We start from the raw sequence: 15,542 nt of genomic DNA, 5'->3' as shown, positions 1-15,542 counted from the left end.
TTTTCTTTTTTGACCAAGCAGTGTAATTGATTTGGAAAAAAAAGTTTAATTTAATTGTGCTAAACTATGCTATGATCTTGATTAACTTGATCTTGTCTCAGAGAGCTAAGAAATATTATTCTAGTGACAATAATTAGCCCTTTGTTTGTACCTGGCTAAAGTTGTCCAGTGCCTTGTGCAGATTGGCATGCATCCCTGTAGGAGGCTCATTGGTGATCTTGATTGAGTTCTCCAAGATTCCTTGTGGGATTTTGTGGCCTTCAGGGGTGGAGGAGGGTTCGGCACTGACAAATACCCTGAAGTTCTCATGGCTTGCCTCTGCGTGCTGCTCCAGTCGTTTCTCTAGTGTACCTAGCCAGCTAGCTACCAAGTGGATATTCTGGATTAAGTGTAAAAGAGAACAGAGGTTACAGAGTTAATTGCAGCTAATATTTAACTTACATGAAACAAGAAGTCAAAACATTGCATTTAATGAAGAAATAAGACTTAAATGATTAACTGCCGGGCAGTAATAACTCAGTTTGTTGCGAGTCTGGGCTGAGAAGTGGAGGGTTCTTGGTTTGAGGCCTGATGCCAACAAAACATTGAAGGTGTTCTTGAACCTTCCTCCACTATCAAACCACTGCTGAGGTGCTCTTGAACAAGGTACCGAACCCACAAATGCCCACATAGGGTGCTGTAAACTGGCAACTCATCCAGGAGTGTACCCTGCCTTTGTCCATATGTGTACAATCCCCATAAAACGTGAACAGAAAAAAGTGGTTAAGATGAGAATAAACTTTAGAACTGTGCAATGTAACAGGCTGCAGTGAAGGTAGTGGAACTGATGTCACAAACTGTTTTTTTTAAATGTATTATTATTTATTTATTTTTGTTTTTCTTATTACAATGACATTGATTCCAGCAAATTAAAGGGTAAAATGTATTTAAAACCCACATCAGAGTTTTTGACATTCAGTGGACATTTTTTGGTAGCACATCATTCACACTTTTCTGCATATTCATCTGTCAAAGCAGCACAGTCAGTGACTTCACTGTGACTGTATTGCACAAGCCTGGATGAGGTCATTTTTCCATCTTCACTGTTCTGACAGTTAGAGGATATCTTGTGAATAAGGATAAGGATAAAGGATAAAAAACGTTATTGATCCCACATCGGGGAAATTACATGTTACAGCAGTAGCCCGTGGTGTACAATACAGAATAGTACTAAAAGAAAAAAATTAAAAGACTTATATTATGTACATTACTATGTACATTATACAGTATATACAGAAATTAAAAATTATGTACACAAGGAATGTCAGACAGTGTGAAGAAAAATGAAGGTGCAAATAAGATGTGCAAATAAGACATTCCAGAGGTAGGATGATTAGTTAGTGCAAATATGCCAACGTTGGGTTATTGGTGCTACATTAAGAGTCGTGAATGTTGTACAATCTGACGGCAGTTGGGATAAATGACCTGCAGTAACGTTCCCTTTTACACCGTGGGTGTAACAGTCTGCTGCTGAAGGAGCTGTTTAAGGCCCCCACAGTCTCATGTAGGGGGTGAGAGGGGGTGTTCATAATTGATGTCAGCTTGGCTAACATCCTCCTCTCACCCACCTCATCAACGGAGTCCAGAGAACAGTACAGGAGTGAGCCAGCCCTTCTTACCAGTTTGTTAAAGAAGCCTTACACACAAGTCTAACCATGCAGCACTGCGTATTCCCTAAATCTAATTACAGCACTAATAACTGCAGTCATTAATTCATAAGCCTCTTGACTTTGTCATTTCTCTTTGCCCCTCATTTTTAATCTTCCTTGCAATGGCTGAAGTTGGACTGCTTTTCAAATGAAGGGACCAGAACACCACTGAGGTTGGTGTGTGTAGGGGGAGTCATTTTCAAACATGAAAAGAGGAAAAAACAAAACAGAAAGCCAGAAGGAGCAAGGTGCTGTATAGTTAGTTTGCCTAAAAGTGCCCCAGAGAATAATGAATAGTTTACAAATTAAAAGTCTTAACCCAAAAGGTTTTTCATGAAACCAGAGTGTAATGCTTCCTTCTGGCATGTAAAGAATTTGGCAGCAAAGACCAAACAAAAGAAAAGTGAGAGACTGCCTCAGAACTCATCACTGTAATGAAACCATTCATCCTTGGGCTGCGGGGTGAGAGAAAAAAAAGAGACAAACAAACAAGACAGAGGAGCAGCCACTACTTTATGGCTTTTTAATTAACTTTCAGGTGCAGTACTTTTTGTTCCCTTAACGTCTTCTTGATAAGGGCCTCTCAGCTTCTGTGATGGCTGCACAGATACTGCATCAAACAGTCAGCTATTTACATAATAATATAAAACTGGAATCTAAAACTGTTTAGAAGACACCACTGGCTAGGTCTTTGAAGCATCACAATCAAATACAACCTGAGGTAAAGTGCAACACACATGCATGTGAACTGGAAAATTGTTTCTCTTTCACACACAGAAATCCATTCAATAGAGATCAGCAGAGACAACAGCTGCATAGCTGGGCTGCAGTGGTAAGGACACATTCTAGCGTTGTGAACGAGACAGATGCCATACTGACATAAGCAGTAAGATAAACATCTGAAGGAAAATTGCTCACTCCATTACATACACTCACTGGCCAATTTATTAGGTACACATGTAAAACGTCTTGTTAACACAAATAGCTAATCAGCTAATCACATGGCTGCAACTCATCTCTTTTAGGAATGTAGGCATAATCAAGATACCTTGATGAAGTTCAAACTGAGCATTAGAATGGGGAAAGAAGGGGATTTTAGTGACTTCACACATGGCACGGTTGTTGGTGCCAGAGGGGCTTTCTGAGTATTTCAGAAACTGGTGTTGGGGTCCAAGGTTGTGTGTTTGTGTGGTTGTGTGTGTTTCTTCCTGCAGGGGTGTGGAGGAGCCGATATTGGTAACAGCTGGCGCTGCAGGCAGACGCACCTGTTGGCGGTCTTCATCAGGCCACCTATTTATGGACGGAGCGCCTGTCTACCAGCGCTGGAGAGTTTGGTGTTTCGCCATGGTGGAGCTGACTCTTGTTTCCTCTTCACTGATTGTTCTACAACTCGTTGATACGCTTCTCCCTGCACGTTCGAGGTCTCCACGCCGCCCAGCTGGACTGGAGAACACACAGGACCTGACTCCTGTGTTGGGTCCGCGCTGGAGCTCTCTGTGCGCCCCGGAAGACTGGACAAGTGCTTTCCTGCAGTCCAGGAGGACTGCTAATTTGATGTTTTGAATAAAGACTTGGTCTTGAACTTTTACCACTGCGTTTTGCCTGCTTTCGGGTCCGGGAAGAAACTTAAACCCTAACAACTGGAGATCTACTGAGATTTTCATGCATAACCATCTCAAAGAATGGTGTACATAATGTGTAGAGAGAAATTCCTTGTTGATGTGAATGTGACTTGTTTGAGAATGGCAGCAGTAACTCAAATAACTACTCATTACAGGCAAGGAATTCCAGACACCATCTCTGAACGCACAACATGTCAAACCTTGAAGAAGATAGGTTACAGCAGCAGATCACACCGAGTACCCTCCTGTAAGCTAAGAACAGGAAGTGATGCTCATCAAAATTTGACACTAGAAGGTGTTGGCTGGTCTTACAAATCTTGATTTCAGATGCAACATTCCGATGATAAGGTCAGAATTTAAAATGATGGATACACTTTGTTCATGACCATAGGTGAGAGTAGGAGCGTAGACTAAATCGAGAGCTTCACCTTGCGACTTAGCTCTCTCTTTACCATAACAGTCCAGTACAAATGACTGCATAACTGCAGAGGCTGCACCGATTCACTCTCAATCTCATGCTCAAGCTTTCCCTCACTCGTGAACAAGACCTCACGATACCTGAACTCCTCCACCTGAGGCAGGAGGCAAACCACCCTTTTCGAGTTGAGAACCTTGGCCTTGGATTTAGAGGGCACTAATTTTCATTCTAGCTGCTTCGAACTCGGCACCAAAACCACTCAAGTACATGCTGGAGCTCCTGTTTTGATGAGGCCAACTGGACAACACCATCTTCAAAAAGCGGAGAAGAACTCCTGTGGTACACACACTGGACTCCCTCTGGTCCCTGGCTACGCCAACAAATTCTGTCCATAAAGATTACGAACAGAACTGGTGACAAAGGACCGCCCTGCTAAAGTCCAACATGCTCTGGAAACAGGTCTGACTTACTGCCAGCAATGTGAACCAAGCTCCTGCTCCGGTGGTACAGAGACCAAACCCTTAACAGAGGGCCTCAAACCCCATACTCATAGAACACCCCCCATAGAATACCCTGGGGGACACGGTCGGATGACTTTTCCAGATCAACAAAACACATGTTGACCGGTTGGGCAAAGTCCCATGAACCCTCAAGCACCCTGCTGAGGGTATAGAGTTGGTCCAGTGTTCCACATCCAGGATGAAAACCACATTGTTCCTCCTGAATCCGAGGTTTTACTATCGGCCGAATTCTCCTCTCCGGTACCCTGGCGAAGACTTTGCCAAGGAGGCTGAGGAGTGTGATCCCCCTATAGTTAGAATAAACCCTCCAGTTTCAAAAAGAGGTACCACCATCCTTCAATGGCAGTATTCCCAACTACCACACGACGTTGCAGAGGCAGAGACATGAGGTACTCAGGGCGGATCTCATCCACCCCCAACGTCTTGCCACCAAGGACCTTGTTAACCATCTCGGTGACTTCAGCTTCGGTGATGGCAGAGTCCTCCTCAGAGGACTCCCCAAGCTCTACTTCCTCAGTGGAAGGTGAGACAACCTGATTGAGGAGCTCCTCAAAATATTCCTTCCACTGTCCAACAATATCCCATGTTGAGGTCAGAAGATCCCTATCTGCACTATAAAAATTGTTGGTGGAGTGCTGCTTCCCCCTCATAAGGTGCCAATTGTGTAATCATCTTACAAGATTTTGCTGTTCCACTTTAAGTCAACAATAGTGACCAAATTTAGCATTATGTATGCAATAATCGGCATACCTTGTTTTCAAGATTTTTTTTTTCTTTTGTGTTGGCAGTGACTGCCCACTTCTGAAAACATGTTCCATCTGATATGTTCCTTCAAATGATGCAGTTCCTCAAATATTGCACCCAAACTGGCAGAAAAATGCTGAAAGTATAGCTACATTAGTCTCCTGGTTGGTATGATTTGAAAACTCATTTAATCATGACATCTTAACCTGTGCTTGATGATTGGAGAGTGTGGCTGCAACTTTTTTGGCATCTTGTAATTAGAGCAAGTCAGAAAGAATGAAAACATACACATAAACAAGACTCTGTCTCCATAAGATACAGCAGGGTAAGAAAATGCAGGTGTTTGTACTTAACTGTGCTAACTTTGAATGGGGACAAATCAAATAATATAAAGCTGTGGTTCAAAGTCAAAAGAACAACACATGAGATTTTGATCACAACTAAAAAAATATGGTAAGTCTATTTTATTTATCCACTCTCCCCAATTGAGAAGGTTAGAGTGGTGATGAGAACTATTTCCTTTTCTTGGTTTTCCTCCATGCCACAGAGATGGCTCTCCATAGGCAGACAGCTGATGATAATGCAAGTGGGAGGTTTGTTGCCAAGGGGACAATGCAATTTTAAAGCTATCGATTGGGATTCTTATGCAAAGGTAATTACACAAGTGCTTGTCTTTGCTATCCTGAGTCTGAGGCAAAGAATGATGGCACCCTTTTTAATTGATTTATTTTTTATACTTCTACCAGCTGTTTAAACTAAAAGAAAGAGGGTGTCCTGCAGTGGCTGGCCTGCAGCTCATGTCTGTCGATACTTCCCATTAGAATTCCACCAAGGTTTCCACTTAAAATGCAAACACCAGATTTGCCCTCCAGATAAGACCGGAACAGACACAGCTGCTGTGTGTGTGTGTGTGTGTGTGTGTATATTTATTATATTGTATTATATCTAGTACAGCAGCACTAGATATAATACACAAAAAATTCAGTCTAGAGTTAGTGTACCATATGTGTTCAGTTATCTAAAAATGCTAGATTCCTGAGTGCTATTCTTGATATAAATTAGTTCTAAACTTGCAAAAGATATATCTAATAGATTTTACAAATGGGCTATTTCACACTATAGTTGTCTGAGTAAATATACACTCAACTTGGGTATATACAAAAAACATTAAAGAATGATTGACAGAGCGAGAACAACAAAGAACAACAAATCTGAGACGTTTCACTGTACCTGCAAAATAACCCAGTGACCTTTCTTGGCAGCCAGCTCAAGTGTTTGTTCCGCAATAATTTCCTGACCTTGACCCAGAGAAACATTGTGGAAGTTGTTGTTGTCAAATGTAAAACCAAGCTTCTTTCCTGAAACAAAACAAGATATTATGATGGGATTTCATACAAAATGTCACAAATATGATGTTTTTGGGGGAAAAAATGGAGGGTGTGGTATAAGGGAGAGGTGCCAGAACACTTTCAGAGCAATGGCAAGGTACTTTTGAGCAAGGTACCAAACCCACAATTGCTCACATAAGGCCCAGCGATGAGCTTGCAAATCATCCAGGGGGGGGATACCCTATGTTCAACAATATGCAGCTGGGATAGGCTCCAGCACCCTCCCCGTGACCCTCAAAGTGATAAAAGTTTTCAAGAAAAAGAAAATAAATGAAATAAAGTTCTGGAATAGAGGCACCATCATTGGGGAGGAGCTCAGATGAAACCACATCAGCCCATTATAAAGAGCCAGATGAGCAGTTTGGGCAACTGGTTGGAATGCCCTCTGGAGTGTCCCTGGTGAGATTTTCAGGGCACATCCCACTTTGAGGAGGCCACATGTAATACCCAGGGCATGGTGAGGTTTAATGCCTCCCTACTGGCCTGGGAATACCATATTTTCATGACCATGAGGCGCACTGTAATAAAAGGTGCAGTCTCAGTTATGGGTGCTATATCTGTATTTAAAACATACATAAGGCGCACTGTATTATTAGGCACATGCTAAAACATACAGCAAAAACTGACAGAAATAAAACAGTGAGTTTGGACACATTTATTGAACAAAATATTCATTCTTCCGCCACAAAACCATCAAAGTTTTCATTTTCTGTATCTGAATTAAACAGCTGCGCTATTTCAATGTCCAACATCCCAAATTCCTCTTCTTCATCATCTGAATCAGACTCACCGACCGGTTCCGCTTCAGCGTTGATGCCGACTTTTGTGAAAGCTCTTACAATACATGAATATCATAGCCCATGCGTCTACAATCCACCCACATATGGTGGCATAACTTGCGCGCCGCTGCCTCATAGATGTGGCTGGGTTATCTTGGTTATCTTGTCACAGCAGTAGGTGCGGAACATGGCCACCCTCTCCTGGTAATCTGTGGGCAGCCGCTGCGCAACAGTTGTCTTTGCGCGTATGGAGAGATGCCGCCTCCTCATAAAGTGAAAACACCAAGATGCACCTCCTTGGAAGTGCTCAATGTCCATTTCTTCAGCAATCGCTTTGGCCTTTTGTCGAATGGTGGCAGTAGAGACGCCCCTTCCAGTTGTTTGCTGTTCCACAACCAACTGTTCCACTCGGTCTTCCAGCTCGGGCCACCTTGTTTTGTTCCCACAGAAACTCAGCTTCGTCTTCCTCACTTTTGTTCGCTTTCTTGTTTTCTCCACTTTCTGACCATGGACTCATTTACATTAAAATGTCTTGCAGCTGCTCGATTGCCATTTTCAGCCGCATATTCGATGGCCTGTAGTTTAAAGTATAGTATTAAAGTACTAGTATGAGTATAAAGTATGAGTATCGACTACCGGGGCCTCAACAAAATCACCGTTAAGAACCGGTACCCGCTGCCCCTTATCTCCTCAGCCTTCAAACTGCTCCAGGGATCAAGGATCTTCACCAAGCTGGATCTATGAAATGCTTACCACTTGGTCCGTATACGGGAGGGCGACGAGTGGAAGATAGCGTTCAACACCCTGGCCGGCCACTACGATCACTATCTGGTGATGCCTTTTGGATTGATAAAGCTGTGTTCAACCGAACTCTGGTGTCGCTCTTGGGTTCTTGTATGGTTCCTGACACCCCTTTCAGTAAATCTCCAACCTCAAACTGAACACTAGAGAAGCTTTTGTCTCATATTAACCCTCTGCAGAGCATGCAAAAATCACATTGCCTATCGAATGGAAATCTAATTGATGCCAAATACCAATTAGAAACCCAATAGTCACAGCAATAAATGAAAAGCATCTCTCGTGGTTCAGTGTAACATGGCTCATGCGATTCATCATCTTGCTCTCTCTGTAGCAGAGGCCGTGATTGGTTACTTTCAGCTTTAGTGCAATTGACTTAAATTGAGGGCATTGCTAATTATCAACAAAAGCCCTTATAAACAGGAGAGCTCTCTGCTATTGTATTGGCAGAGGATTTTCCCAAAAAGCAGCCAAGAATTCTGTGTGTGGCAACTTTACAGTTAATTTAACTGATGTTGTGTCAATCTAATGCTATTTAAAATATAAAACTACACCACATAAAATAAAAACAAAATATTTGTATGAATTTCCGATTGTGTCACCTATAGGTCTGTTCAGTTCCAATTCAGCAGTATTTAAACTGAGTGTTGCTTAATGTTACCTTTTATCTAAAAAAGAGACAATGTCTTCTTTTTTTAATTGATGCATATTGAATAATTATTGATTGAATGATTAAATTATAAAATATTCCTCATTGTGTTTATTTTATTCTTGATATTAATCTAACTATTTTCATATTCCTGCAAATCAATATATTTTTGTTCTCGCAAAAGATTCAAAAGTGTCCATTCAGTGGATTTTCAGTTGTTGCTTTTCAGCCAATTTGAGGTCAAACATAAAATCATATCATCTTTCCGCCATCAACGTTATTTAAACAGTAATGCAAAATATGACATTTTCTTTTTGATGCCTCAAAGAAGTGTAGTGATCTCATATATTCATGACCTTTAATACAATCCCTTCAATCTACCCAGAAGTTGTTGTGCATCAGCAGAGATGGCTGATAACGGCACCAGCACACAGCAATGTGTTGGAAAAAACACTATTTCTTGTCAAGTAGTAATCCACCTGGAAATCATGCAATCTTAACTATAACAGGCTTTCTCTTTATAAAGGACTATGTTGAAATGACGAGATAATAGGAAAATAATATTAATTAAAAAAACAAAATCAAATACTCAATGCAGTGTTTCTGTTAAGGCATGAAAATAAACATACTTAAAAGGCTGAATTTAATGGCTCAGTATATATAAAAACAAATGGAAAATATTACCATGTTTCTCCACATCCTTCAAAGGATCAACTCCAGGAGAGAGGATGAAAAACATTGGTGTAGCTGGGCCTGATTCTTCAAAAGAGACAGCGAAGTCCAGTGTTCTGCCAATCACATACTTGCTCCCGAGTTTCTCCTCTACAAAGTCTCTGTGGGGAGAATATGAATGACTCAGTTCTGCTCAACACTTTTTTATTATCTTAGCGCGACAAGCTGCATAGCTGCAGGAGTTCTGTAGCAGTTACTTATACGTACTGACAGCTGCATAAAGGAAACATATTAACTTTAGTCACGACTCAGCAGTCACTGGCACTTAACTTCCTGCATCCATTGAAGGGCTAATTTGAAGGATGCTTAGTTCATCAAATATACTGATACAATATAACAGATTTATTCTGTGTGATAATCGTTGGGCTTTATACAGTTTGCTGCTTCTTACCATTGCTAATTTCTGCATTTCATAATGATCCAGAATCACATTTTTAATCGCTTGGCTTTTATACATCACCACAGTGCGCTTGATTGCATTTTTCTAAATCACTAGCAAGAAATAAAAAAATGTTACTAATAAATGCATTTTTCAATGCAGTTAATTAGCCATTATCACTTACTAAATGTAATTTCAAAAGGAATTTTAAAGTCTCTTTCAAAAGAATAAATGCCTACATGTTGCAAAATAACAAAGAATTACCATTCAAATGACAATTAGAACTAGTATAGCATGTATCTGCAATGAAAAATGTGCTGCAGCAAAAGGAGGGTTGCAGAAGTTAAGTTGTTAGATAAACGCCAGAGGTTAAGATGTTTAACACTTTCCCTTTCATCAAATGTGCAGGTCAAAAGATCAAGAAGTAAAGCTATGACCCCACTTCTCACCTGACTGCGTATGTCATACGGTCAGACCTCAGTGCTCTCATCATGCACAGTTTCTGGAGTGATGTTTTATTCTTCCACTCCTGCGGAAATTTCTCTTTTTCTGGACACTCACACTCCACAAACTTCTTCCAGCATTTGGCTGAGCCCTCAATGTCTCGGTCTAGATCTTTGAACTGTTCCATGGAGCACAGGGCCTGGTGTTGACGACAAGAAAAATAGCACACCCAGAAAAACATGAAAAAGCTAATGTATTTTTAAAAGCTCTGCTAGTCTGTGTTCAGTGATGCATGTTAAATTTCTTGACCATTTGGCTGTGCACAGCAAAAGCATAAACTTTGTTTGCAAAAATTGGTGAAAAAAAGAAACCAAACAAAAACGCGATAAAGAACAGAAATGTGTGCTTATCTGTACGCATGTGTATAACAGAAATGCTGAGTAAACAGCATCTCTTTCATAATGGGTTGAGGGTTGAATGTGCATCCACTGCAGAAATGGTTTGATGTGATGCTGTAGATGACAGAAACCTCATATTGCACAGCCTCCAGCTGGTCTGCGCCATGATGAGTACACAGACACACACACGCACAGCCTTTTGGACTGCAGGGTGCTCAAACTAATAGCTGAAAGATAAAATAATGTGTCAGAGAAAAAGGAGATTCTATACTGAATAATTAGGAGATTCTATACTGAATATCAGAAATATAATTTTGGCTGACAAAAATCAAAAGCATGAAACTCAAATGTAAATATTACGATACATAATCAAACCAGCAAGGGAGGAAGATTCCAGTAGTTGAATCTTAACAACTGGACTGCATCGCAAAGCATTGAGCGGACTGCCAAAGTTACCTCTCCTGCTAGTGGTTACAGTATGATCAGTGACCGTTCTTGAGGTATGGACTATAGCTAGTTCATTGCATGTGTGTGCCCTATGGATTCCTTCCTTCCTTCCTACAGCTTCACCTGCAGGTGAGTTTATTGTGTATTAATCTCTGTTGGTATAGGCTGCATGTGCACTGCCTCCCCCCAGCAGTTTGTTGTCTGTTTTTCTGGACAATGGTATATTTCCTCAGATCTGTTTAGAATAATGCTTTACTCTGTTTTCCTGGTGGAATATTTGTCAGTGATAGTTTCATTTGCACATTTACCTCCTGACATCTAGTGATTGAAAGAGCCAACTTTATTTGCTTGTGGACTTTTTGGTTGGGTGTGTCACCTTTTGTTGGTACACGCCGTGAGTGTGCTGCCTCCCACCAGCATAAGGTTGGTCTTTGCTAAACAGGGGTTACAGGTGATATTGCTGTTATAAATACCCACACTGTGCATGCTAATGGGAATATTTATTGCCTACTGTAGTTACATTCATAACTTTTCATTCTGTAGGATACAGTGGCAAGTTAGAGCAATTTTTCAACAAGGCTTCTTCAAGAGTTCAAAATTAAACCCAAAATGTCACAAACTGAGTGTTGCCTGAAGTATATATTACTGCTTGCTTAGCTCAGTAGATGTCACGGAGTTATTGTCTTTCAGATAGTTCCTCTTTCCATTACAATGATACATGTATAAAATATGGAGTCTATTTCTCTAATTTCATTTAACTATGTTCCCTCAAAATTTTGGCCACAATGACTGTAACTTCAACAAATTTGATGATCTCCCGCTACTGTACGATGGTGGGTTTCCAGTCACTATAAAATACAATACTTACTTAAGGAAATCTTAATTTCTCTTGGGCCATTATTCTGATATATTTATTTACAAATAGCATTCATTTATTTTAGGAGGTAATATTAAATATGTTGATTGAAATATGGGATAAAATGCAAACAATTGTATATTGTATCCTAGGAGGAATATCCTAGTACAGGGTGAAAAATTCATGCGCATAGTGGGCTAAAAACATACTACTGGTTGGTTTAATCTGCGACTAAACTGATATGACAAGACAGGGAAGCTCTGCTGCTCTACATCCCAATGCTGCTTTGCCAGACGTTGTTTCTGTGAGTTGTTTGCCAGGCAAAATTTGTTCCAGTGCCCTTTCAATGTTGAAATGCAATAGTGTCACAAGGGTAAAGCCCTGCAGTCTGAGTGCTGGTTTTGCTCAAACACAACCCTGATGGCATTTTCAAGAATATTTTAGGAAACCATATCACTGAATGACTTGGCTGTGCAAATTATGTCATAATAACAACATCAGCTAAGTGCTTAAAGTACTGGAGGCTAAAAAAAACAAAACAACTGTTATCTTCCTCCAAAATGACAGGCATAAAGATAGGCCAAAAGAGTCCAAAAATATTTTACATAAAATCATTTTTGCAAACATAAAATAAAGAGGTCTTGAGTTGGAAAACTCATTATGTAATACAATTTTGTAAAAATTTTGACTACATGTTTTTGCAGAAGCAGTGTGGACAATGGTGAATCACAGTGACAGAAAAGTGCAGGTAGGATTCTGGGATGGATAACTAAATTCTGGACAAAACTAATAAAATTCCTAAAATGAATTTTTTTCTTTTCATCTTTGCATGCGACAAGAAATTGTACAACAAATTCAACCTATAAACACAAAAGAACAATACTCTTTTACATTTAAAAGCAACAATGATGTGAGTAGCTCCATTCTGTACCTTGATTCCTCCCCAGGAGTGGTTGGACAGGAAAACTACAGGTGATGTTGCACCTGGCTGGACAGGATATCTTAGAAGGAAATCCAGTTCTGCAGTGTTTATATCTTTATTGATCATCAGAATCTTGAGACACAGCAAACAAGAATAAGTTTAAATGAAAATATTTTTAGCATGCAACATTTCTCTTTTTTGCTTAATTAGATCCAAAAGGGGATGGCGGGTCTTGGGCAAGTAATTGATTTAGCAGTGAGGCTGCAGCATAACAGATATGCAAGTGTTCCATGCCTGTACCTGGAAAGCAAGCTGAGCGATGTATGTAAGCTTGTCACACTCAAACAATCCTCTGGTCGTGTATTGGAAAACAGAGGAGGTGATGCTCTCAATTAGGTTCAACACCCGTTGTTTCAGATCCTCGTCTGGCTCAGCCTTCAGAACCGCTTTCTGGAAGACGACACTGAACGCCTGAGGGTTTGCAAAGTAGATACGACATTCAGTTCAATGTCCATATGTACTACTGAACATGAACCAAAGTAGTCAAAATCATTATACATTCCATAGGTGTATACAGTTTCTTTTTTTGCATGTTTGTCACACTTTTTGTCATGTTTCAGTTTATCAACCAAATTTAAGTATTAGACAAAGATAATAAAGATAAACCCCTTTATTTACTATTGGGGGGGAGGCAAACCTTTCCTGTATGGATAAAGTGAGTACCCATCCTGTTAAAGCATAGATTAAACTAGCATTTGTTTATCATTCAGTGTAAAGTAATACAGCATTTCAGAAAAGGGACCTCATACTAGCAGTAAAATTTGGTAGTGTAATGATTTGGGATAGTAGTGCCCAACCCAAAGGGTCTCCTGGGGCACCACCTTGCCTGATAAGAGGGGGAAATGATGCAGAATAGATTTTTACAATTTCAGTCAAATGTTCCTTTTGCCTAGTTGTGTGACTACATGCATAATGAATTATATAAACCACAATTCTTCCAACTGACATTCATTCACCACTGAATATCAATAGACACCAATTCATCTTGGGGCACTGGTCTCAGTGCCCCAGCAGTGCAGCAAAATAGCCAGTTGTGGATAGTTGCATGGGATAATTAATAAATATTATGGCCACTCAATACCACAGAATTTTATTGCCTGGTGCTGAAAATATTGCCCTCTATACAGAAAAATGCAAAAATCCTGGTTTAGAAAAGAAAAGGTTGTGGTCATGGTGAGTCAGTCAATCAGAGGGATGATGGAAAAAATAAGGAGCGAGGTGCATATTCCACTGAATTTGGTGAGATCCTTATTTGTCTACGAATTCACAAGGACGATGGAAGAGAAAATCCGTGTTAAGAAGCTGAGACCTGACAAGCCTGACCTTATCATCACCCAGCAGACCAAGGAGAAAAATAAAGCCAAGAACTGGAGTTTTTGGAGGAGTGCAAATTGGGGCTGACAGGCTGTGGGAAAGCTAATGTACTTTTCTGTTTTCCCTGCATTTGTAACATCTCGATAACATTCACCTTTGAAACACATATTATTATATTATTATAAAATATTTGATTTGCATAAATTCAGCTGCTCATACATAAAGTTTTCTCAAGAACTACAATAATGTGTATGTGTGTGTGTATATGTGTGTGTGGGTGTGGGTGGGTGGGTGTGTTGACAACCATCCGTACCACTACCATCACTGAGACCAATCTGCTGATGTATGCAGCGGCAACAGTAATCCTACAGATGCTTGGCTATAAGATGAAGAGCATTAACAGCCAGAAGGAGCAAATGGCCCCATGAAGGAGAAGGCTAAACTGTCTACGATTGCTAAGCAAAGGCTCACAGCCCTGGCTACCCGACCGAAGCGGTACACAAGAGAAGTGGAGGCAAGGAAAATAAACAAGGTGTTCTCCACCAAGCAAAGGTCTACTCTCAATGGCAGGGCAACAAGATGACAACAGACCCACCCAGGGCTGAGACTGAACAATACTGGAAGAGTATCTGGGAGAAAGGGGCAACACACAACACTAATGCCCAATGGCTGTAAGACCTATAGTCAGAGCACAGCCAACTTACAGAACAAGAGGCAGTAGTCATCACCTTAGTAGATATCCAAACAAGAGAGTCCAAAATGAAGAGCTGGACAGCACCAGGGTCTGATAAGATCCATGCCTACTGGCTTAAGAAGCTGACTGCACTCCATGAACGCCTGGCAGCACAGATGAACCAGCTGCTAAAATCAGGGAACCACCCAGCACGGCTAACCCAGGGCCGGACAGTCCTCATAATGAAGGACCCCCAAAAGGGCACAATACCATCCAACTACCGGCCCATAATTTGCCTCAGCACCACATGGAAGCTCCTATCAGGCATCATAGTGGCTAAGATCAGCAGGCACATGGATCAATACATGAGCAGAGCACAGAAAGACATAGGCAACAACACCAGAGGTGCCAAGCACCAACTACGGGTCGACAGGGCAATCACCCAGGACTGTAGGACACAACACACCAACCTGTGCACTGCCTGGATTGATTACAAGAACGCCTATGACTCGATGCTGCACACATGGATACTGGAGAATCTAAAGCTGTATAACATCAACAGGACACTGAGAGTGTTAATCCAGAACTCCATGAAGCTGTGGAACACGACTCTGGAGGCCAACTCAAAGCCAATTGCGCAGGTGAGCATCACATGTGGCATATATCAAGCAGATGCCCTGTCCCCCCTGCTGTTCTGCATGGGCCTAAAC

General features: G+C 40.9%; 1 protein-coding gene across 6 annotated transcripts in view; it reads right to left on the bottom strand.

Annotated features, from left to right (window-relative positions):
• Positions 1-15,542, bottom strand: part of LOC130538166 (dynein axonemal heavy chain 9-like) — a 152,975-nt gene that overhangs the window by 22,350 nt on the left and 115,083 nt on the right. For 5 of the 6 annotated variants that reach the window (XM_057055548.1, XM_057055538.1, XM_057055563.1 and 2 more), the window contains 6 exons: positions 13,086-13,256; positions 12,795-12,917; positions 10,168-10,361; positions 9,292-9,440; positions 6,224-6,351; positions 152-379 (listed from right to left, as the gene is read on the bottom strand). In XM_057055548.1, coding sequence (XP_056911528.1) covers positions 152-379; positions 6,224-6,351; positions 9,292-9,440; positions 10,168-10,361; positions 12,795-12,917; positions 13,086-13,256 — 993 coding nt within the window. Of the gene's footprint in view, positions 1-151; positions 380-6,223; positions 6,352-9,291; positions 9,441-10,167; positions 10,362-12,794; positions 12,918-13,085; positions 13,257-15,542 lie in introns of those variants that run through there. The other variant, XM_057055580.1, reaches the window with a different exon arrangement.

This window comes from Takifugu flavidus, chromosome 1, assembly GCF_003711565.1.
Source record: "Takifugu flavidus isolate HTHZ2018 chromosome 1, ASM371156v2, whole genome shotgun sequence".
Classification (NCBI taxonomy): Eukaryota; Metazoa; Chordata; class Actinopteri; order Tetraodontiformes; family Tetraodontidae; genus Takifugu; species Takifugu flavidus.
Note: the sequence above shows the minus strand (reverse complement) of the source record. Positions and strands in the feature narration are given on the sequence as shown.